General features: G+C 40.3%; 4 protein-coding genes across 13 annotated transcripts in view; 2 read left to right on the top strand and 2 right to left on the bottom strand.

The window, feature by feature from the left end:
* The window catches only part of LOC111874184, a 70,547-nt gene extending 66,580 nt beyond the window's left edge, over positions 1 to 3,967 (top strand). For all 8 annotated transcript variants that reach the window (XM_023869481.2, XM_023869488.2, XM_023869498.2 and 5 more), the window contains 4 exons: positions 1,421 to 1,605; positions 2,522 to 2,694; positions 2,783 to 3,021; positions 3,345 to 3,967. In XM_023869481.2, the coding sequence (XP_023725249.1) occupies positions 1,421 to 1,605; positions 2,522 to 2,694; positions 2,783 to 3,021; positions 3,345 to 3,513 (766 nt within the window). In that variant the 3' untranslated portion in view covers positions 3,514 to 3,967. The remainder of the gene's footprint in view (positions 1 to 1,420; positions 1,606 to 2,521; positions 2,695 to 2,782; positions 3,022 to 3,344) is intronic.
* A 3,624-nt stretch (positions 3,968 to 7,591) lies between these two features.
* On the bottom strand, positions 7,592 to 9,081 carry LOC111874299 (histidine triad nucleotide-binding protein 1). The gene is made up of 3 exons (XM_023869687.1): positions 8,787 to 9,081; positions 8,603 to 8,707; positions 7,592 to 7,834 (listed from the first exon to the last, which is right to left on the bottom strand). The coding sequence occupies exons 1-3, from the start codon at positions 8,982 to 8,984 to the stop codon at positions 7,670 to 7,672; spliced, it is 468 nt and encodes a 155-aa protein (XP_023725455.1). The 5' UTR covers positions 8,985 to 9,081; the 3' UTR covers positions 7,592 to 7,669.
* Positions 9,082 to 9,307: 226 nt separating this feature from the next.
* On the top strand, positions 9,308 to 18,257 carry LOC111874294 (GDP-fucose protein O-fucosyltransferase 2). The gene is made up of 9 exons (XM_023869674.2): positions 9,308 to 9,480; positions 10,175 to 10,286; positions 12,424 to 12,565; positions 15,083 to 15,203; positions 16,206 to 16,337; positions 16,492 to 16,684; positions 16,998 to 17,175; positions 17,252 to 17,381; positions 17,765 to 18,257. Exons 1-9 carry the CDS (start codon positions 9,332 to 9,334, stop codon positions 17,916 to 17,918), a joined length of 1,311 nt encoding a protein of 436 aa, XP_023725442.1. The 5' UTR covers positions 9,308 to 9,331; the 3' UTR covers positions 17,919 to 18,257.
* Positions 18,258 to 18,909: 652 nt separating this feature from the next.
* On the bottom strand, positions 18,910 to 22,131 carry LOC111874163 (biogenesis of lysosome-related organelles complex 1 subunit 6). Of its 3 annotated transcripts, none has more exons than XM_023869417.2 (6): positions 21,639 to 22,131; positions 21,121 to 21,210; positions 20,961 to 21,048; positions 20,016 to 20,102; positions 19,725 to 19,842; positions 18,910 to 19,365 (listed from the first exon to the last, which is right to left on the bottom strand). In XM_023869417.2, exons 1-6 carry the CDS (start codon positions 21,695 to 21,697, stop codon positions 19,214 to 19,216), a joined length of 594 nt encoding a protein of 197 aa, XP_023725185.1. In that variant the 5' UTR covers positions 21,698 to 22,131; the 3' UTR covers positions 18,910 to 19,213. The 3 variants fall into 3 exon arrangements, with proteins under 3 accessions (XP_023725185.1, XP_023725204.1, XP_023725195.1); XM_023869436.2 differs by having other exon boundaries at positions 18,910 to 19,085; positions 21,639 to 22,115; XM_023869427.2 differs by lacking the exon at positions 18,910 to 19,365 and having other exon boundaries at positions 19,590 to 19,842.
* Positions 22,132 to 22,133: the final 2 nt, after the last annotated feature.

The raw sequence follows: 22,133 nt of genomic DNA, 5'->3' as shown, positions 1-22,133 counted from the left end.
CTTTCGAGGTTCCTAACATCACTTTGTCCGTGGTGCGGTTCTTTCCGATGGAGTTTTCCTTGCGCCGTGCCACTTTCGCACGGCTGGTCGTGTTCGGCCCGAGGGTGACTCTCATGCGTCGTGCAACTGTTGCACGGTGGCTCGTCCCTCTGTGGGTGATGGCGAATTTCTTCTGGGGTTTGCAATTTTCCAGTGTCAAATTCTTCGCTTTCTGGCGGCGGCGCTCCGCGGCCATTTTTCGGTCCCTACGCCTTTTCTTCTTCGGTTCTCCGGCCGGCATTATTTCGGCGTCTTCTACGGGTGCCTCTTCTTTCTGTGCCACCACAGGTTTCCTGTCCAGTGAGGTCGGCTCCTTTTCTTCCTGACGCGCCTCCATCTCTTGGCAAGCCATCGTCTCATTATGGTTGTCGTTCCCCCATTTGTCTCTCATGGCGGCCATCTCTTTTCGCCATGCTTTTATATTGGCCTCCCTTTCTTCCTTCTCGGCTTTTCTGTCTCCGCCTTTTCTTGCATGGCCTTCATCTCTTTCAGCAGCAGTTGCAGCATCTGCTGTGAGTCCATTCTAGCTCGTGTAGCGTTATAACACTTGAGGTGGCGTTAGTCTAATAACTCCTCCAAATTCGCCTCAGAATCCAAACTGATCCCGCTTCTGACAGCAGTTGTCATATGTTGGGTATGTCACGTGACAAATAAGTTAACGCGGGTCTCGGATTTAGCGAATATTTATTGTGCTTCACTTCTACACTCACACACTTTACAATTATTATCACTTGCAGTATCACAATTACTGCTTCCACTATATCTCGGCCAATACTATTCTGGTAGTTACTATAGGATTCTGACGATGGTGTATAACACACTGATATATTGGGTCCTAGTTTGTTATCTTAAAAACTAGGATGATGGATAAAGTCCAGAAACCCAATATATCAATACTATTCTGGTTCAACAATCTGTTACTTAGGAAGTGCAGTATTTCCCGCTGTTACTCAATGACAATTCGTTACGATTTGTCGCTGTGGGAACTCCACAGTTTCCACCTATTCATTGCCGTGGAAGTGTGCATTCCGATTGTAGCGGTTGTCGCAGTGATGGTCGTAAGATAACGCGCCACAATACATTATACAACAATGTAAATAAAACTGTTTTAGGAATTATGGCATCAGTGACAAGTTTTTGTCACATCTGGAAATGTAGTTGTATTACAGTTTTATGAAGTTGGTCTGTTTTTAACTGAGAGTGGTGACACAATTTCTCACAGCCCAGGGCAGCATTTAGGCTTGTGCTGGCCCTGGTTTCTTTGGAAGAGAGAAAATTAAATAGCTCATATTTTAACATGAATAAAAAATATATATAATCTTCATATTTCCAGAAATCAAAAAGAATATTTTAGGTTTCAATGACAGTTGTCATGTTACAGCGCTCTCTTTGAGAGTGTCCCGGCAGCACCTGCAGATGATGCATTGAGTGTGAGTAGTGATGATGCAGAGAGTGAAACTGGGGCCCGCTCCCCCTGTTCACCTGGCATCGGTGGACCCACACTTTCTCCACTAGGGCCCTCCTTGTGGTCCCACTACACACTTGCGCCCTGTGCATCCCTCCTAGGTAAGATGCAGTTTGTATTCAGCACTGCTGACTGATGCATACACAAACTGTGCCAAACTAACACTGTGACTGGGAAATTGGTTTAGAATATTTGGGTGGACTAGTTTAGTATGAAAGTGTGTTTCTGTGTTTGAAGTTTTTACTTCAAGCCCATGAAATAGGTTGAAAACAAGGATTAATGTAATTTCCTATGGTTGATCATGTAAAATAATGAATGAATTGTAATGAAGTTTAGTATGGGGAGTCTACAATAAAAAGTATTGAGTAAATTTCATTTTGAGCTCTGTTATTCTCAAAAATAGCTCCTTGGAAAAGAAAGTCTATATAAAATATACATTTGATTGAGTTGTATGTGTGTCTTTTTTAAGATTGTTATCTTCTGGAGATATGACACTGTATTTTGGTAGATTGGTACCAATATTTTGAAGGACTTTGTCTTTACCCTAATGATTAATTAATAGAGGCAGTAGGTTGCTCCAGAACATTGGCACCAGTAACAAACTACAGTGTGTCACATACCAGAGGACAGTAAGCTTCACAGGCACTGCCATGAAATTCTCAAATCCCAAGTGTATAAATATTTTTGGTTCAAATATCTTAATAATCTATGTATTTAGTGAGAATAATGAATGCTTTTCTTTGATCTAATATCCATACTGTTGCTTAGCTCTGTTCTCATTATATGAGTATGTACTGCCTGTAATGAACATGCAAGTTCCATAAGGGATGAGAGATCGCAGTATGTTTGGAAAATATGTGTACTCCGAACTGAAATTCACTTTGCGACCTTGGTACTCTTGATGCTCCAGTAATGGTCAGTCCTAAATGTCATAGGCCTCTTCAATGTTTAAACAGCGGACAGAGTGAGAGGAAGAAACATTTACCTGAAGCAGATGGCTCTTTTTATTCATTACAGGCAGCTTTGAAGAGTCTGTTCTGAATGGACGGCTAGAACCTGTGAGCACAGTGCAAGGGTTCACCGCAGATCTGGGTGCAAGTGGATGTTTCTGTCCTCGTCATCTGGTACTGCCTGTCACTGTCTTCTTCTATACACTGGGTGACAATGATAAAGTCTCTACACCGTATCTTGTAAGTATGCGATAGGATATGTTCTGAAATGGGTTTGCAGTAAGGCCTCAAACATGACAACCAAATTATTTCACTGCAAATGTTACAGGGGCATATCAACCTTGGGAAGAAGGGTTACAATGTTCCGCGTAGTGGCACCATACAAGTGACCCTCTTCAACCCACTCGGGACAGTGGTCAAGATGTTTGTTGTCATGTATGACTTGGCTGACATGCCTGTGAATTCTCAGACTTTTCTCCGCCAACGTACCCTCTACATGCCTGCCAATCCCAATGGAGAACAACCAGACAATGCTCAGAAGTGGCTGCGATACCTAATACACCTCAGGTAATTTGAAGTAATCTTGTATTTGTAGTCTGATATCATCAGTAGAGAAGATCACATCTTAGAAGACTCTTGGAGACAGAAGGTGTCAGTTCCTGTCCATGTCATCACCACATTTACCTGAACCCAGCAGATGGTGACAGCATGTTCCTCTGAATGTCAGTATCAATCCAGAGTATTGCATGGTGTCAAAATCTTTGTCCAGTTCACTTTTCCTAGCAGTGATGTAAAGGAAGCTTCCAAAACGTGGGCTTATCGGTCAAACATGATGCATCTCTGCATGAGAGAACTCTGATGTGATTAGCTTGTTGGTTTTTTCCCTACAGATTCTCCAGCTCAAGGTCAGGCCGCATCTACCTCCACTCTGACATCCGCATGATAATTTTCCGCAAGTCAGACATGGATACCGCAACAGCACATGGAATGGACATGGCATATGAACTGCGCTCATTCACGCACGGACCCACAAACCCCAAATTCTCTCCATACAAGTGACCATTTGACCACATGACTATTCTGTTTACTGGGATGCCAGTAACTGAGCTAGTAATATTGCTAGTGACCATCTCACTATGTTGTTTTTTCATTTATTGGACCAGCAAATCTTATAAGTTCCCTTTCAGAAGTGACCACCGGCTACATTGCCTGTCTATTCACTGGAGTACCAGTGAGTGGACTAGTTATTCCAGAACTCCTCCCTTTTAAGTGATTGGCTATGTTGCCTGGAATGCCAGTAATGGGACCAGTAAGTTATACCATCATATGTTAACTGTTTGGACTCGTAATGCAGGAAGTTACTTTTCTGTTCACTTTAATTTAAGTTTGTACTTTGGGTTTACAAGGGGCATTATGCTGCAAGTTGGAAGATCGCAAGTTTGATTCCTGATGAGGTCATTGGAATTTTCGATTTACCTAATCCTTCCAGCCGCACTATGGCCCTGGGGTCGACTAAGCCTCTAACAGAAATGAGTACCAGGAATCTTCCTGGAGGTAAAGGGCAGCCGGCGCGTAAGGCTAACAGGTCTCACCGCCGTCTGTGAGTCGAGTGCTTAGAAGATGTGGGAGCCTCAACATCTCACAGTGCTATGGGTCTCCATGGCCTATTCCAGGAATACCTTTACCTTTTTTTTTTCTCTGTCTCTGGTTTTACAACTTAGGCAGGTGAAGAGGCATTTATGTCTCTGATGTGGGATTGTCTGTAGCTCAATTCTGTCCAGTGCACATAACAAAATTATGTGACAATTAAGCTTTGTTAAAATGTCTGTTGAATTATGCAGTGCTCAAAGCATAATATCCTAATGGGGGCATCTGAATTGTGTATACAGCTGTAAGGTGGACACATCAGAATAGTAACCTATCTTGTTTCTTTATTTCATGTCCAATCTTCCTAGCTGATCCAGCCATATCAGGGATAATTTATGTTACTGGTTGGTTTACAATTGCATGTGTAGCTTTGCTGTTGTCTTAGTAACAGAACAGTTGGTAATAAAAATGATTTAAGCAAAATTACATTACATTTCTTCCTGATAATTCTGGGGTTCTGGGTGACTAGGGCCCTTCTTTCACTTGGACCTACATTACATAATAAAATAATGTATTTCCCAGTATATAAGACACAGGTTTTCTCCTCAGAAATCACAATGCAACTCCTACATCAGAAAATAAGAAGAACGAGGTGAATATGTAGTTGCCTGTATATAATTGTATTTTGTTCATTATGTAAGGCAGAGTTATTTACTTTCATTTACAAATAATTTTATTATAATTAATAAATAATTTCAATTTGTGAAACAAAGAAATTAACTTTTTTTTAAATTTCCCCTTCTTAAACCATTATGTGTCTCAAAGAGTAGAAGAATACAATATCTGCTAAATATTTTCTCAGGTATTGAATAAATATACTTTTCTTACAAAAGAATCTATAACATATTTCTCTGGTCCATAGGCAGATATTTCCACAAAACATATGAAATACCCTTAAAAATGTTTACAGAGGATCTATAATTAGATCTAGTATGTTCCGAGCGTTCTGTTGAATGCCTGTATGAAGCACCAAAAATTGCCTACCTTGAACAGTGGATTCAGTATGGTTCCGATCAATCAGTTCACTACAGAGGGGTCTTCTAGTTGGGACCCAACTGTAAATCAGCTTAAATATCTCTTTATGCTTGCATGCAGTTGTAAACTGACCCATATGAACTGTCTTGTAGTGGTAGCACTGATGTCAACCTCAGAGGCACCCAAGAAAGAAACGTGTACAAAACAATGGAATGTATGTGTGTTGTTGGTACTTATCGATGTGTTTCTGAATCCCCACAGCTATTGAGACCAGTGTCGTTGGTTAATATGTGTTTGAACTATTTGGGACTGTTCCTGAAGTTAAGGTCACAACTTAGTGAATGCTCAGAAATTGGTTCATGCAACACTATTGCATAATGAACTATCACATCCGTTATCATAGTCACCATATTGATGGCTTGCAGAAGTTTGTATAGGCTTGACTTCCTTCTTAAGTGTTAGTAACTTGCAAGTTGGCCATGTGTGGACTATAGATGTGGTGTAGCTTGATTGTCTTTAGGGGTGGCGCTGCAGGTTGTGTCCTTGTTCAGGGATTGAAAATTATTTTCCATTTTGTAGTAACATGATACAACTTGAAAACAGAACCAGAATTGAGATGGAAAGAAATTCATCTCTTTAAGGATAATTTTCATAGTTACTAATTTCTGTGACAATGAATAGTTTGACAGAGAAACAATGAAATCATACTAGAGATAAGTGACAGAGTTCTGTTTTTCTTTATAATAATCTGAACCTGCACCTGATGTGGAACAGAAGCAGTGTTGTATGTTGAAAATTGTTTGTATTAAATGTAACAAATGCCACCTAGTGCACTGAGATGGTATTTGCTATCTTTAATTTAATGTAAACAGAGCATTGGCAATAATGACCTTATTTGTATTAGCTATGAAACAAATGTTAGCTAGAGACACATTAATCCCTCTATACAGTGCACACATTTTCTCACAGGGACACAGGGAATCACCTCGAGGGTCAAGTATGATTTATTGTATTCTATGTCTGAATAGAGACAGCATTTTCACACACAAGAAAAATATTGTGAGATTTGAAGTGACTATGGAGACTGTGTCCTGTACTTATGACATAAAATTTGTAAGAATAAAAAATACTTCTCCAGTGAGGGAAGTCCTGAAACATGATTGGCTGATAGGCAGCGACACCTCTCTAGTTGCCCCGCTGCGTTTGTATACACCCCGTAGCTCGTTTGTGTCAATTACTTGTCCCACCAAACAAGACACCATCACGTCATTTTCCAAGTTCTCATGTAACCTCAACAAGAAATTTCCCCCTAATTTTATTAATATATATATATGCATTATATATAAATTAATATATTACAAAGATACAGACATATATATTATAAATGTTTGAAGATAACCTCTCAGATTTATTTATTGCATTATAGTACCATGTAGTATAGGCCATTTTGATTATTTTTTCTTTCCTTATATGATAGAAAATAAAATATTATTGAGTTACAGCATTGGTGTATTTGTTTCAACAGGTGGCTATTCCCACAGAGTTGCCCCGACTGGCAGAGATCACTGCACAGGCAGATGATGCCCTAATGAAATGCCCCAGAAAATTTCAGTTTTTAATCCTCACTGTCCACACACAACACACAAACATTTGGATTCTGATGACACAGCAAGTGCTCCACAACCTTCCAATTATCTGCATATGAGGTTTGTGTAGCAGTTAACATTAGAGAAAAATAAAGTGGCTATAGTCTTAGTGTGGAACTCAACCACCTACTACATATCTGTCGATTAAAATTTGGGTGGGTCCAAAAAGACCCTGCTAAAATTACAACTTCTGCACAAGTCAAAGTTTAGAATTTTGAAAGAGACTGATTTACTGTCATGCAACAAAGGGACCAAAAGGTTCCCCTAATTTGGACCACCACAGACACAGTTTCTAAATAAGTGTTATTTTAAAATTCCATTTTTATTTCACTATATCCAGTTATTCCAGCCATTGTTTCCAATTTCTCAAGTTAATAAAATACTGCAAAATACTTCATTATACAAGTAATCAGTAATCCTCAATGATTCTAGGGTTGCTACAGTTTTTCGCTGGATTGTAAACTGATATCTTGTAAAATTTGAGGTTTTCACGGCAGTGACTATGAAGAAAGCAGTCTTCTGGGATGTGGCACCGTGTAGATGTGGTGTTAACTGACGTTTCAGAGGAACGTATCACCTCCATCTTCAGGGTAGAAGGATCGCTTGCAGATTTCTTATTTTTCCTTCTACCCTGAAGATGGAGGCGATATGTTCCTCTGAAATGTCGGTTCACACCACATCTACACGGTGCCACATCCCGGAAGACTGCTTTCTTGATATCATCTTGCTTGGAACAAGAGTTACGTAACACTAAGCGGATGGCTTCTACAACACCAAGGAAAATTGTCTGGTTTGGATTCAAGTAGCTCAGGACAGGAAATGTGTTGCCATCAGCATTGTTCGGTATCATATGCAAACAACACATGGGCTACCAGTAGAAACTTTATTTTACCCAGAATTTCCCAATAACAGTGACATAATGAAGGCCTTGAAAAAACGTCAACTTACTAACCAGGGGGCCAGCCAAGTTGGCGCCCAGCCAGAACATGAACATGCAGGTGATAAACAGACTGACAGCCATCTGGCCCATCATTCACAACCACACGGAATCCATTAGTGAGACCCAGATCCTTAACAAGCTTCCGGGCAACAATCAAAAGATGTCCCAGCAGCTGAAAATGAAACAGTCAGAGTTAGCATGGGATTATTTCTGCACACAATTTATTCAAGACTTAACGGCTGGTTTAGGAGGTGCAAATAATGCTCAACTTTCAGCAGTAGGGGCCTCTGGCATTCAGAGTGGGATCCAGTTGTGAGAAAAAACTTCTTGATGCCCTTGGGTGGGGAGCTGAGCCATGGCTGCCAGTTCTGTTACTGACCTATCATGGCTCCTGCACTCATGTCAATAAAATTACTTTGATGGAAGAAGAAGTTTCTCTGTTATAAACACACTGGAAAAGTTTTTCTCTTTTTTTGAAAAGCCAGATCAGTGCACCATCTCACTAAAGAGTATTTTGTTCTTTTCCTTCCTTTAACAACACAACACTGTCACAATTTCTACAGCAATCAACATTATGACTTGCAAAACTCCTTTATTTGCCTTCATATAGTCCATTGATTAATGTTCTGACGTCATTAGTAGTTCTGGAGATGAGGGATTCTAGCTCTTTCAAGTACCTCGGCTTTACAGTTTTGAATGGTATGATTTTTTTAATGATAAATTGAAAAGTATGTGGAACTGAAGACGACCTGCTTTTTGGTAGTATCCCGACATATGCATGGAGGGACTGAGGATAACGACATCCTGTCAGAATAACAAGCTTTTGGATGAGATATGAAGGAAGAATCCTAACTACGCATCGCAACGCTCGGTGTCGAACTCATTAACATTAAAGTACAATTAGAAACAAATTCGTAATTATGGAACGAAGAATCCATACCTGCTCATCAGAATCTTCTGATCTAGATAACTGGGAGATCGGCTTGCGAGGAATCACCAAGAAATGGGTTGGTGCCTGCGGACTAATATCGTTGAAGGCAACACACTGCAAAAATGTGCACAATTAAAAATAAACGTAAAAATCTCTTACTTAAAAATGTTAACCATCATCACAGTCACATTACCTGATCATCCTCGTAAATAAAATTGCATGGGATTTCTTTCCTTAATATCTTGCCAAAAATCGTATCACCGCCTGGCCCTGCAAACCTAGCCTTCTCTACCTCTTCAGCCATTTTTGCACTTCGTATAAAACCAGCTGTTTGGCAAGGCAGTGTTTTGATTGGTCGACATGCAATGTTTAAGATTTTTGCAAGTAGCATGACAGGTGTTTGCAGTACTTTCGTTTTGTATGCACTGTTAAATATTGTTCTTTTACCATTAATCCGCAACTTTTTTATAGATACCTTTCTATTTTAACTATTCTGAAGATGCGTTTATTGTCTGTCGCTTGTTTTCGTTGCATACCACATATCACCTTCAGGCGCTATTGGTTCGATTTGTGTTATTCGATATAATAAAAGTAAATCATGAGATCATGAGCATCATGAGGAAAACAAGTCGTTAGCTGTTGTTTATGAGCGAAAGTAATAGTAATCACAACGGGTATCTGACATAATAGAATTTAATTTGTTTAGGAAGCAGCATAGGTTATAACGCTTCCTTCATAATGCACATAGTATGTGTGCCTCTAGCAACGATTATTACAGTAATACTGTGTATTCAACTCACATTTACAACACAGTCCTTCGAATTTTGTGGCAAAGATTTTGACACCGCAGGATGTAACGAACCATCAGTTACAAAATCAGTTCCAAGGTAAATAAAGATAAATAATCCAGGTACATTTCCATGCACGGAACATTTTACAAATTTCAGTTGAGTGGAAACTGTGATCGTTATTTTGCATTTTCATTGCTATATTGGTAAATATGTCAGTATTCTGGCAAATATACCTAAAACTAAATCTTCTGATAGTGTGTAATGGTTCTGTATAAAAGCCTGTGTAATCATTTTTCAGTACAAAGTAAAGCAAAATGCTGTCATGTATGAGGTGAAGAGTAGTAATTTGTTTAGTCTGACAATTTTGCATACACCCGAAATACCTCTTCTTTTTCATAGTTAAGGGGTGCCTAAGGAAAATTAACTCAATTCTGTGGCCCACAATGAAGATTTTTTTCATTTGGATTCATAAGGCAAAGCTAACCTCAATCATTCAAGCTGTGTTTTCTTCAACCCCTTATCTGCAATGCCAGAAAACTTATTTACTGACCTATAGCTTCATTGAATATTTATTTTTAACACGTGCTCTCTCTTGGCAAAATACAACTTCTTTGGAAAAACAAAAACTAATTGACCTTTTCAGCTTTTGGCAGATTCCACAAATTCACCATTTCTAAAGGAATTCACAGTGTAAGATAACTCATGCATCAGACTGAAATGTTTACATGAACTGACATTGTGGTTATATATTTTAAAGTCCATAAACTGGCAGTCTGTGTTTTGTTTTTAGATATGTCTTGTATGATGTGAACCCCCCAGAAGGTTTTAACCTTCGTCGTGATGTCTACATGAGGATGGCAATATTTGTCAAAAAACTGAAGAAGTTTGAGGACTGTCACCTGGTAAGATGAGGGGTACGTGATTAAACCCTTTTCAGTAATTAGTCTGAGGTTTTAGAGTGAGGCTTTCTGTTTGGCCTTTTTAAATATGGACTCTCATAACAACACAGAAGTATTCATTAGCTTCTCCTTGGCTTATTGTGTAGTAGTGTATCTCAGTTCCTTTATAAAATTGTTCAACAAAATGTGAGACTTATCTAGACTGAGACTGCTACTTATGTGAACATAAAAGTAAAAATAAGTAAAGGTATCCCTATATCAGCCCGTGGAGGCCCATAGGGTTGTGAGCTGTTGAGGTCCCCACATTTTCTCTAGACAGTCAGCTCACAGATGGTGGTAAGTTTGTCAGCCCTGCGCACCGGCCGCCCTTTACCCCCAAGAATATTCCTGGTACTCATTTCTGTTAGAAGCTGAGTCGACCCCAGGGCCATAATATGGCTGGAAGGATTAGGTTAATTGAAAAAATCCAGTGACTTCATCGGGACTTGAACCCGCAACCTTCCGGCTTGTAGCATAATGTCGCAACCAACTATGCTAACACATGCCACTATATATAAACATATAAAATATAATTTCATGCATCTATTGGCCAATATAGGTTGGTAAGAAGTGTTCAGCCAAGTCTCAGTGAGATGAAATTTCATATGATATTTTCAAGTTGAAGACTTTCAAATACGAAAGTGAGCTTGAAATTTACTATCTTCTGGGATGTGATGCCATGTAGTTTTGTAGAAAGTTACCATTGTTTTGGAAGGACCCGCTGTCTTCATCTTCAGGGTAGAAGTTTTTTTTTATAGAGAAGTGTAATGTTTAAAGGAATTGTGTTTTGAGTATGCATCGTCCACGCTGAAGATGCAGACACAGGTTCCTCCAAAACAGTAACTTTCTACCAGACTGTATGGCATCATATCCCAGAAGACAGTAAACGTCGAACAGTAAATTGTAAAGCTATCCTGTGCTTATGTATACCACAGCGGGAGAGAAGTAGGACTCCATATATTTGTATCTGCTGTTTGTCATTTATTTAACAGAACTGTCAATAACTCGGACTTTGTAGGGTTGATCCATAGATTTTGATCTTGGCTGCTGTATGACTAAGTCTAATGGGGCCTATTATTACAATGATAAAATGGAGGAGGATGGAATTGGCAGGTCATGTAACATGCAAGGTAGAGACCAGAAGTGCATATGAACTTTTGGTAGGAAGAACTAAAACAGATCTTAAAGAAACAGAATAGGAGGGTGTAGATTCGATTCATCTGCTTCAGGATAGTGACTACCAGCCGGTTCTTGTGAGCATGGTAATGGATCTTTGGGTTCCATAAAATTATGGGAATTTCTTGAATGGCTGAGCACATGTTGGCTTCCCAAGGACTCACCTTCATGGAGTTATGCTAACAGAGTCTGGCATCCTTTGGATAGAAGCTGTGAATGATCCCCAGTGCCGTTCTTTCTTCTGATGATGATAATGCAGACGAAACAGTAATACAGATATAACCTTGAAATTTTTGTGCCAAATTCTAAAAACATTGAAGAACCAATTAGAAGACTGAGGGTGTTTGAGAACAGGATGTTGAGGAGAATATTTGGACCGAAGAGGGTCGAAGAGACAGGATGTTGCAGAAAACTACATAATGAGGAGCTTCATAACTTGTACTTTTCTCCAAGTATAATTAGAAAGACCAAGTCAAGGAGGATGAGATGGACAGAGCGTGTAACATGAATGGGGGAGAAGAGGACTGCATATAGGATATTGGTGGGAAAGCCAGAAGGAAAGAGACCACTGGGAAGACTGAGGCGTAAGTGGGTGGATAATATTAAAATGGATCTTAGAGAGAGAGGATGTGATGGGATTGTTTGGATTGCTCTGGCTCAGGATATGGACCAGTGGAGGGCTCTTGTGAACACAGTAATGAACCTTCAGGTTCCATAAAATGCTGGGAAATTCTTCAGTAGCTGCAGATTTGACTTCTCCTCAAGAAGGGCTCAGCTCCATAAGTAAGTAAGTAATTGGTTTGACCTTTGAGCTTTGACTGGCTTTCAGAGATTGTGACTTTCTTGGATTATTTTTGTTAATGATTTCCTCTCCACTGTCTGTTTGGTAGATACATGCTTGTGCTTTACTTGCATGTACTAACAGGTGCTGCCACCATGGGGACAGCTGTACCATTGGCAGTCAACTGATGTGGGACGTCAGGATATGTTGCCATGGAGCCTGTTCTTTGACATACCAAGCTTGCGGAAGTTTGCACCAGTCATGGAGATGCATGAATTCCTGCAAGGTATGGGTTCAGTGTACAGCAGAGGTGTGTAACCTTACCAGAATGTGGGCAACACTAGGAAGCTCATTGAGGGCCAATTTAGCCGTTCAGCGTTGTTTGACGTGTATGTTTCGTCAAGGTATTTAAATCGTCTGCGGGGGTTCGACGTCTATGTATCGTCCAGCTGCACACCTATGTTATAACGCCCATAATAATTGATGGTTTTGCTGTAGATTGTTAGATTTTTCGCTGGCCTGTTGTCAGAAGAACAATATATAATGAAACATGAGTTTAGCTGCGTTAAGTCATCATTACATATGCCTGTCTTGCAGCAAATTCGTGTTGCTTCTGGTAGAGATTTCCTCATTCAAACTGTTATGAATGGCGTGTTTTCTTTCATATGAAGTTATAAACAGCAGAGACGTGATATGTGCTGTGTTTATAATATCATATTCCCTGAGCTGGCCACACTAACACACTCAATTAAAATTTTTAGAAGAGGGATGTCCAGAAATTTATTCTTTCAAGATCCATTGATTTCGCACAGTACATAGCAGCCAGTTCTTAGAATAACGTCACGAATTAAGGCAGAACACTGTGGTCACCCCCTGTGACGATATGGGGGGGGGGAAGAACCCATTCCTTCATGTATTATCGCTCCAGTTGACTCCATTTTATTGTACTGACCTTGGTGGTCGTTTTGAGGGATGACCATAAATATTTTTTTGAGCCAGCTAAGCTCTGCTTTCGTGCACTACATACCAGCCAGTTCTTAGAATAACTTCATGATTTCTGTGGTCACCCCTACGACATCTGCTGCAGCCAAAATGGATGGAATGTGAAATGCACAGCACCAACCCCTTGTTATGATAACATAAAGGTTGAATTTACTGCAGCTGATCTGGCAAGCTAAACAACTTCGGAAAGACAGTTCCTCGTATTCCCCCTTTGGGAAGAAGGCAAGACCGCACAGAAGATGTTTGGTTTACGGAAAAAAGGGCCAAATGAAAGATATGCAGTATTGGTGTGGTGAATGTGAGACAGCGTTGTGTATAGAAGAATGCTTCAATGCGTACCATACTCTGCTCAAATTCTAAACCACCTGCTTCCATTGCCGAGATACCGGGCGCTCATATTATAAGGTAAGGTTATAAAAACCATCTTTTAAGATCATTTTAGTGAAAGTTTCATGCTTCAAGGCGTACCATACACTGCTCAAATTCTAAACCACCTGCTTCCATTGCCGAGATACCGGGCGCTCATATTATAAGGTAAGGTTATAAAACCACCTTTTAAGATCATTTTAGTGAAAGTTTCATGTTCCTATCTCATATAATTTAAGAACAATGATGAATAAATCATTTTCAAGCAAAATTTAAATGGTCGGCTGAATATATTACCGCCGTAGAGACACGGCAGCGGAATTTAAATGACCGCGCGAAAGGGTTAAATTGTTATACCCAGTGACTTTAAGCTGGTAAATGTTTATAATTAATGTTTCATTTAATTTGTTGTGAACTGATCAGTATCAATGCAGTATCAGCTGCTACTTGTCCTTTGTGAAGCCACAGATGTCAAATTTTTATAAAAATGTAGCCATTTAAATTATCATTTATGGACAGTCTTTATGACAACTTTACAGGAATATCTAGTTGTGTTTTTACATGCATATTGAGCATAATGCACTAAATATTTATTTAATAGGAAATGTTTTAAATAAAAAGTATAGAGAAAAGTGAAGCACATTTTATATTCGGTACACCTTTTCCAGAAGTCCTGCAGTTTTCAGGATAATTAAATTGGACACTATGCGTATGTTTCCAAACTTCCATAAGATACATTTGATTATGCATGTTTTTTTAATAATATGTGTACCTTTTCTGTATCACAGGCATAGATAATTTGGAGGAGGTAGAATTCCTGAAATTATAACAGAGTACATTTTGTAAACATGGAAACTGTCTAAACTAATTAAGCTCGCACGTTTTGTTTTCATCATCATCAGTAATCTGTCAGACGACAGGTCCACAGTCTCTTCCAAAACAGTTTCTCCACTTAATGCGATCTTCTGTTTTTGGAAAGAGACTATCCAGGAAAAGTGATAATGTGGTAGTTTTTCCATTTGCTTTCCACATCGCAGTACAACAGCCGTTCAAACCACTCTGGTCACGCCTGTTGCTATACGAACTTGAACCATCTCGAGCATCATTTGCTCTGTGCTTCAAGTCGCTGCTGATGACGCTGCTTCCGGCATCAGTTTTCGGTGTCTCTCTTCGTCTGATGCCTACCCTTTGACCTGTCCAGCAAGGGAGGCCCTGCCAGTAGCTACGCTACCGCTGGTATAGCTCTCAGGGTCCTCGGCATACTCAAACCCCCTCACCACGATAAGGTGGAGACCAAGGAGGGGGTTTTGTTTTATGCTACATGAAAAAGTAGTTTTCTATCTGCCTTTCCTGGGAGGGGGGATGACACTTCACCCCTTTTCATTTCTTTTCCACTGCCATGTCTTCTTAACCATGTTGTTCTTCTGTTCGGCAGAGTTTGGCAGTCTCATGCTGGATGTGGTCTATGTCCTGCAGCATTACAAGGGCATGTGGGAGAGCAACCAGTGGGTTCAGAAGTTTGAGATTGAGCCGTGCCACGAGAAGCACCGTTACAGGTTTACTTGAGAAGGATAATTGAAACAACTGTGTCATTTTAAAGAATAAATAACTGGGAAAATAGGCATACAAAAATTATTACTTCAGTATATATTATGTTTAAATTTAATGACTGAACAATTACTGCATGCTCATACAGAAAGCTGAAAAGGGAATGAGAATTTCAAATGTGACATTTTCATGGCAGTGATGAAAATTGCTGTTATATCAGATAAGATGCCGTGTAGTCTGGTAGATATTTATCGTTGTTTTAGCGAAATCTGCTGGCCTTCATTTTCAAGGTCAGCCCTGGTTGTTTTCAAACAATGATAAACATTTACCAGACTATATGGTGTCACATCTGAGATGACAGCAATGTTCAGAATGACAGTATGTTGTAAATTTGAAATGTCCTTAATTAGACTTTCATTATTAGTCTGTGTGGGGACACATGGTAGCATAGTGCCTTAAACAACTATGCTACGAGCCAGAAGGTTTCGGGTTCTAGTCCTGATGAGGTGGATATTTTTTTTTTAATTGACCTAATCCTTCCAGCCGCACTATGGCCCTGAGGTCAACTCAGCCTGTAACAGAAATGAGTACCAGGAATATTCCTGGGGGGTAAAGGGTGGCCAGCACATAAGGCTGACAACCTTACCGCCATCTGTGAGCTGATTGTCTAGAGAACATGTGGGGATCCTCAACGTCTCACAACCCTATGGGCCTCCACGGCCTGTTACAGGGATAGCTTTACCTTTACTTTTTTTTATTAGTCTGTGTTATTTGCAAAAAAGACAGACTTATGGGTCACAGGGGATAAGCCCTCGGAACCCAATGACTACAAGGCTGGGAGAAACCCACAGCCTGTCTGGATGCAATGGAGCATAAAAATCCTCTTGTCCATGCTTGAAATAAAACCCTGGCTGTTCATCCCACAGTCCATCACTATACCGACTGAGCCATCCTGGCTCTTTAAATTTTGCTGATCTCATTATATCGGAACTTCTTGTTTGTTCCTACAGCAGGTCAGAGAATGGGATGTACAAAGGTTGGTTTTGGGGATACCCCAACATCACAGCCACTGAGGTGCACTGCCTCTCATTTCATGGACATGCTTCACATCTGAAAGGAGTTCTACAGAATCTGAAAGCTCGGTGAGTGTTCTTACAGGCTCTCCATCTGATGTGATACCAGCAGACTTTGTATTCTGCTATATTGTGGCAGTATATTTCTCAACCCTCATAACTTTTGAGGTTGTTACTCTTGTAGATAAGGCTGTATAAGGATGTATAGCCCTTAACATTGCAGTGCTGTTATGTTTGACCATGCTGAGGTGGCCCTACATGATGTGTTTGGAGACGCACTGTACTGGAAGGCTCGCCGAAGCATGCGGTTTTCCTCTGGTCTTGTGAAGCTGGCTGGAAGCTTTAGGATGGAGTACCTAAACTCCACTGATGAAACAGATGGTACCGTCAGACCAGGTGATTGGACAAAAGAAAAAGTGAGTATATCCAAATGAGAACTTAAAACATTGTTCTCACAGTGGTGACCGAGGGCCAGTCATTTGGGATGTAAGCCTGCACACCAGAATTTTGGAGGAAAGTGGTATTCATGTAGAGAGGGAGATGAGGGTACAGTCATAAGCGAACAAGCAGGAATAAGGACAACAGGGAAAACAGTATTGGTCCGTAAAAACACCCCTTTTAAGGGTCAAATAATCTTTATACCATTCTCCTTACTTACATCCCAGAATCTTTGTCATATGTGATGTTTCTTGCATGCAGTAGGATGGAAAGACCATTGTCAATTTTCAGGCCCATTCAGATGTAACGGGTGGTCCGTATATGTGCGTTCACCTGCGTCGCAAAGACTTCCTATGGGGCAGACCGAAGCAAGTGCCAAGCATTAGAGGAGCAGCAAAACAGATGAAAGTCCATCTTGAACAGCTGGGGCTGACAACTGTATTTGTTGCAACTGATGCACCACTGGAAGGTAACCTGAACTGTTGCAACCTCGTGTCTAGAATTTTTGAGTCCCTGTTACACACTAGTAATAGCCTATGTTTCAGAGTTTGAGGAGCTTCAGCGACACCTACAGGAGTACCAAGTGCTGCAATATGAGCCCTCACAAGTCGTGAAACATACCTACAAGGATGGGGGTATAGCCATCATTGAGCAGATCATCTGCTCTCATGCAAGGTACCATGTGCATGACATCTGTGATTCATTAGCTCTCACGCTTGGTATTCAGAAGGTCCTGGATTCAAATCCCAACATGAAGACAGACTATCCTGAGGTGTTTTTCATGGTTTTCCTCAATCTCTCCAAATGCCGGGAGAGTACCTGAAGTTAGGCCATGGCTACTTCCTTCCTATCCAATTATTCGCTAATTTTAAGTTTACTGTCTCGTGGGATGTCACTATTGTAGTCTGATAAATTTTAAATGATATTTTGGAGGCATGTACCATCCTGATCTTCAGGGTAGCAGCTACTACCAGTGTCATTAGAGAACCATAAATAAACACATACATATCAAGAGATGTGTTGCAGCTGATATCTGACCACATTTCATTTTCCTACAGATTCTTCACTGGAACCTACGAGTCGACATTCTCATTCAGGATCCAGGAAGAACGGGAGATCATGGGATTCCCGCCTGAGAACACGTTCAACAGGCTGTGCGGAGATGGTGAGGAGAAATGCAGCCAACCATCCAGATGGAGGATTGTTTTCTGATGGGAGTACAGTGCGCTGCATTGTGCCTGATGTTTTAAGTGCGTGGAATGTCGATTACAGGGAAGATGACCCATGCCTGGTGATCAGATGTCGGAGCCACATTTGGCTGGTGTGGTGGCAGATCAAAAATTCATGCCAGCTATTAAACAAAAGATTTATTGTGGGTGTATCCAGTCGTAAATCACATTTTGATGTCACTGTTCCAAAACAGGAAGTGGGAGAAAAATCACCATCACCATTTACTGTAGGGTCCTGACATCTTTATGGTAATCAGTTTTTAATATATAATAGTTGTTACAGTAATTGTACAGATTAGAATACCAGAAATTGATCGCTCGATTGTATAGTTCATTTGCAGTTCCTGGTATCCTCACAAGAAGAAAAACTTGTCATAAATTCTTCCCAGAACCCCTCATAATGTGTAAACAGGACAAGGCAGTTTGACTTGTATAAAGCTTATCCATAAAGACAAGGGAAATGAAGTGAGATCTGTGGTATTCACAGCAGCTGGTATTATGATTGCTAGTCGGGTGGGACTAAGTCCCTTGTACTGCGGCCACTTCTGGCCTCTTGTACCAGCCCCAGATGATAGGTGAGGGTGATTGTGGAGCAATTGGTGGAATGAAGATTGGCAGGGGAAACCAAAGTACTTGGAGAAAACCTGCCCCAGCACCACTTTGTCCACCACAAATCCCACTTGACCAGACCCGGGATCAAACCAGGCTGTCCATGGCACGGCCGTCTTACACAGCAGCTAGCATGCAGATAAATCTTCTGGGATGTGATGTCATGTAGGTTCGGATGAAACAGAAATATTGGCAAAATTCCATTCCAGATATGTAAGAATGTTTCTGAGTAACCTGCTGCACCCCAAGTCTTGGGCAGCGCTGCATTTCGGAAGTTCCAGATTATATTGTCTCTTCTTATAGTCTCCAAACATACATTGTCACAGGGTCAAAAATGTATTTAGTAGAAATGAGTAAAACTGGTGTACAAGATGCAACTGAAAACACTGTTTATTACAGATCACATTCAACTGGTATATATTTACCGAGACTTTCAGCTTCAGCTGTGTGCTATATGACTTCCGTTGCATGTGGTCACTTGTAATAACTTACACCATCTGCCTGTGTCTATCTTCATTGCTCGAGAAATGTTAATGCACACCTGTGATGAGTAAATATATATATATTTTATGCATTCTTTAAGAATGGTTGAAGGTTTTAAGTTATATTTCTGGAGCCCTACACACTTTAATAATAAAATGTCATAATGGAGGGGACTGCTTTTCAAATTCAAGTGCAGAATACCGTGTACCCCCATTCAAGACTTCCTTGGGTAGCAGTGGATTTGAATATTAAATTGAGGAAAATCTTAACACTTTTACTCCCAGCAGGTCTGATGCTGGCGTACCTTGTAGTCCAGCCATTTTTAGCAGTTGCGGTATCTGCAGTAAAGAAATGATTAGCATACTCTACACATGTACAAAGAACCGCACCATCTAGTGACAGAGGAAAGACTTGTGCTCAAACTGTGTTCTAAAAAAGAACACATCTTGCAGGAGCAAATGTGTTAAATACAGGAGATTTACAGACACTAAGATTATTGACTTGGGAATGTTGAAACATACTAAATGGGGTTTTCACTATAATACATCTGCTTCAGATCATATAATCATACTTATGTGACATTTATTGCATCCATCGGTTTCGTTAGAAGCGTTGCTTGTATTAACATCAGATGAGTATGGGAAGGCACAAGGGCAAACTTGTCCGGGGTCTCATTAAGAGCTTTTTCCTTTCTCACCATGTGATGATGACGGTTTGGCGATAAGGTCAGTCTCTCGCTGCAGCTGCAATTCCCTCTGATGTTCGCGATGTAGAGCTGCCTTCTGTTTTGTTTGTTGAAGTTTCAGTGCCCTCTTCTGCACAACATAAAGAGCATTTATCACTTCTGCACTAAAAAGCGTCATGTCATGTTGACAGTTGAGGAAAAGTTACTACTGTGCCACAGAAGCATGTAAGGAGAACAGAAGAAACTTGCATGAATTCATGACCTCACTTCACATACAAAAAGTTACTGCAGACACGTACTTACTTTTAGCTTTGTGGCTCTGTCATGGAGCTGTATCATCTCTTTCTTGATAGCAACTAACTTCGTCTGGTACAGTTTCAGCACCACAAACTGAAAACCAGATACAGAAGTCAGTTTTGGTAGTTTCTGCAGCCTACACTTTTGTCATGGGGGGAGGGGCACGCGGTAGCATAGTTGGTTGAGGCACTATGCTACAAGCTGGAAGGTCGCAGGTTCAAGTCCCGATGAGGTTATCAGTTTTTTTTTTCAATTGACCTAATCCTTCCAGCCACACTATGGCCCTGGGGTCGACTCAGCCTTTACCAGAAATGAGTATCAGGAATCTTCTTGGGGATAAATGGTGGCTGGTGCGTAAGGCTGACAATCTCACCGCGATCTGTGAGCCGATTGTCTACAAAATATGGGAACCTCAATGTCTCACAACCCTATGGGCCTCCACAGCCTGTTACAGGGATAGCTTTAGTTGCTTACTTTACTTACACTTTTGTGTACATGACAAAATACTGCAGCTTCCTCTAGACACTTATAATCACTATATAGTAATTATATGCAGAGCATAGCAATTCTGGGATGGTCACAACCTTTTTTAATTATTTCCAAAGGCAAAACTTTTATGGAAAAGTGTACTGCATGTGATGTGTATGCTTCATTTTCCTGTACAACTTTGTGCAGAAATGCACGTAGATGCTTTTGTAAAATTTCAACTTTCTTTATTGTTCTGATTTTAACCAAAACTGAAATGTGGCAACAAATTTTGGTAAAACTCTCCAATATCAAATTTAATGAAAATCCTTTCAGTGGTTCTTAGGTTGGTTTATACATATAAGAGTTTTCACAGGTGCTCTATGGCAATGCAAACATGCAATTTTGTATAATCTGAAAGCCAAGAGGCTGAGGTCAAAACCCATACAATGTTGCTAACTTACTGAAACAGCTATGAGAAAATACCGTTTGCTGCAGGTCCTCTAATGTCTCCACATTGGTGAACCTGCGATTCTCATCTTCCAACTGGCTTATCAGGCTTGTCTGCTTCTTTCTAGAAAGTAAGGTACAACTGTAGCCACTATCAACATGTCTATACACACACCGTGTCACAAAGTGGACTTACGTTAATTCATCAAGTTGCTGTCTTACTTTCTTGAGCTTTGCTTGGTAGAGAGTCACAAGTCCCTCTGCTGGCTTGCTAACATCTACAGGACTGAAATGAAACATCACTAAGCAGCATTCTCATCCACTCAGAACAGGAGGAATTATATGCTTAATGTGTAAAATGATACTGCACAACCATGAATCAAAAGAAATGTATAAAAATGGCAGCAACGAATTTGGCAAATGAAAATTATAAAAAACAAGTGTAAATTGAGAGGGCTCTTATCTTCCATTTGCCTGGAGGGACTCAGAAAAACCGCGAACCGCGACCCTTCCCAATCCAAAACAAATGTGCGGTTCTTTCAACTGAATCGTTTGTTTTCTCATATTTCATAGATAGGTTGATCTTACTGATTTTAAATCATCTGAAGTTAAAATGCTGTTTGAAATTTCTCGCACTTAACAACCTTGCGGTGTTCTGAAAACGTAAAATTCGTTGCTCTTCTGGGAATAAATCCACGTAATAGAGATTCTTACCTCTCACTGCTAGATTCCTTTGGTTCAACCGTACAAGCTTGTGTGGAATAGTCTGTCATTTTTTCTTATTACTGTGCAGATTGTAAAGTGCCGTACGATTGTTATAGCATCATAGTTCAATAAAACAAAATGCGTATTTTGTCTAACATTATTCCAGCAAGTTCTTTATCAAGTTCGTCACAGGCTTCACTGTACATCCGTTTTGTCGGACGTCACAAACAGCTGTGCCATGGATATATATCACTATAACTTTCTTGTAGAATCTATGGAGATAAGTGCTTCCGGGTTTTTCTGTATCGATTGTGTATGACTGCGGCTTTCAGGAACACGTCGTGTTGCATGTTGATATTTTTCCAGGTTGTCGACAACATTACAGTTTCCATCTTCAGGGAACCCTGAAGATGGAAACTCCAGTCTTCACAGACATGTTTAAAAACCATCAATATTCTCAAAAGCAGAAGCGATAAATTAACTGCAGCCGCGAAAACTTACGGA

The sequence above is a fragment of the Cryptotermes secundus genome, unplaced genomic scaffold (assembly GCF_002891405.2).
Source record: "Cryptotermes secundus unplaced genomic scaffold, Csec_1.0 scaffold47, whole genome shotgun sequence".
Lineage (NCBI taxonomy): Eukaryota > Metazoa > Arthropoda > Insecta > Blattodea > Kalotermitidae > Cryptotermes > Cryptotermes secundus.
This window is presented reverse-complemented; position numbering and strand designations above follow the sequence as displayed.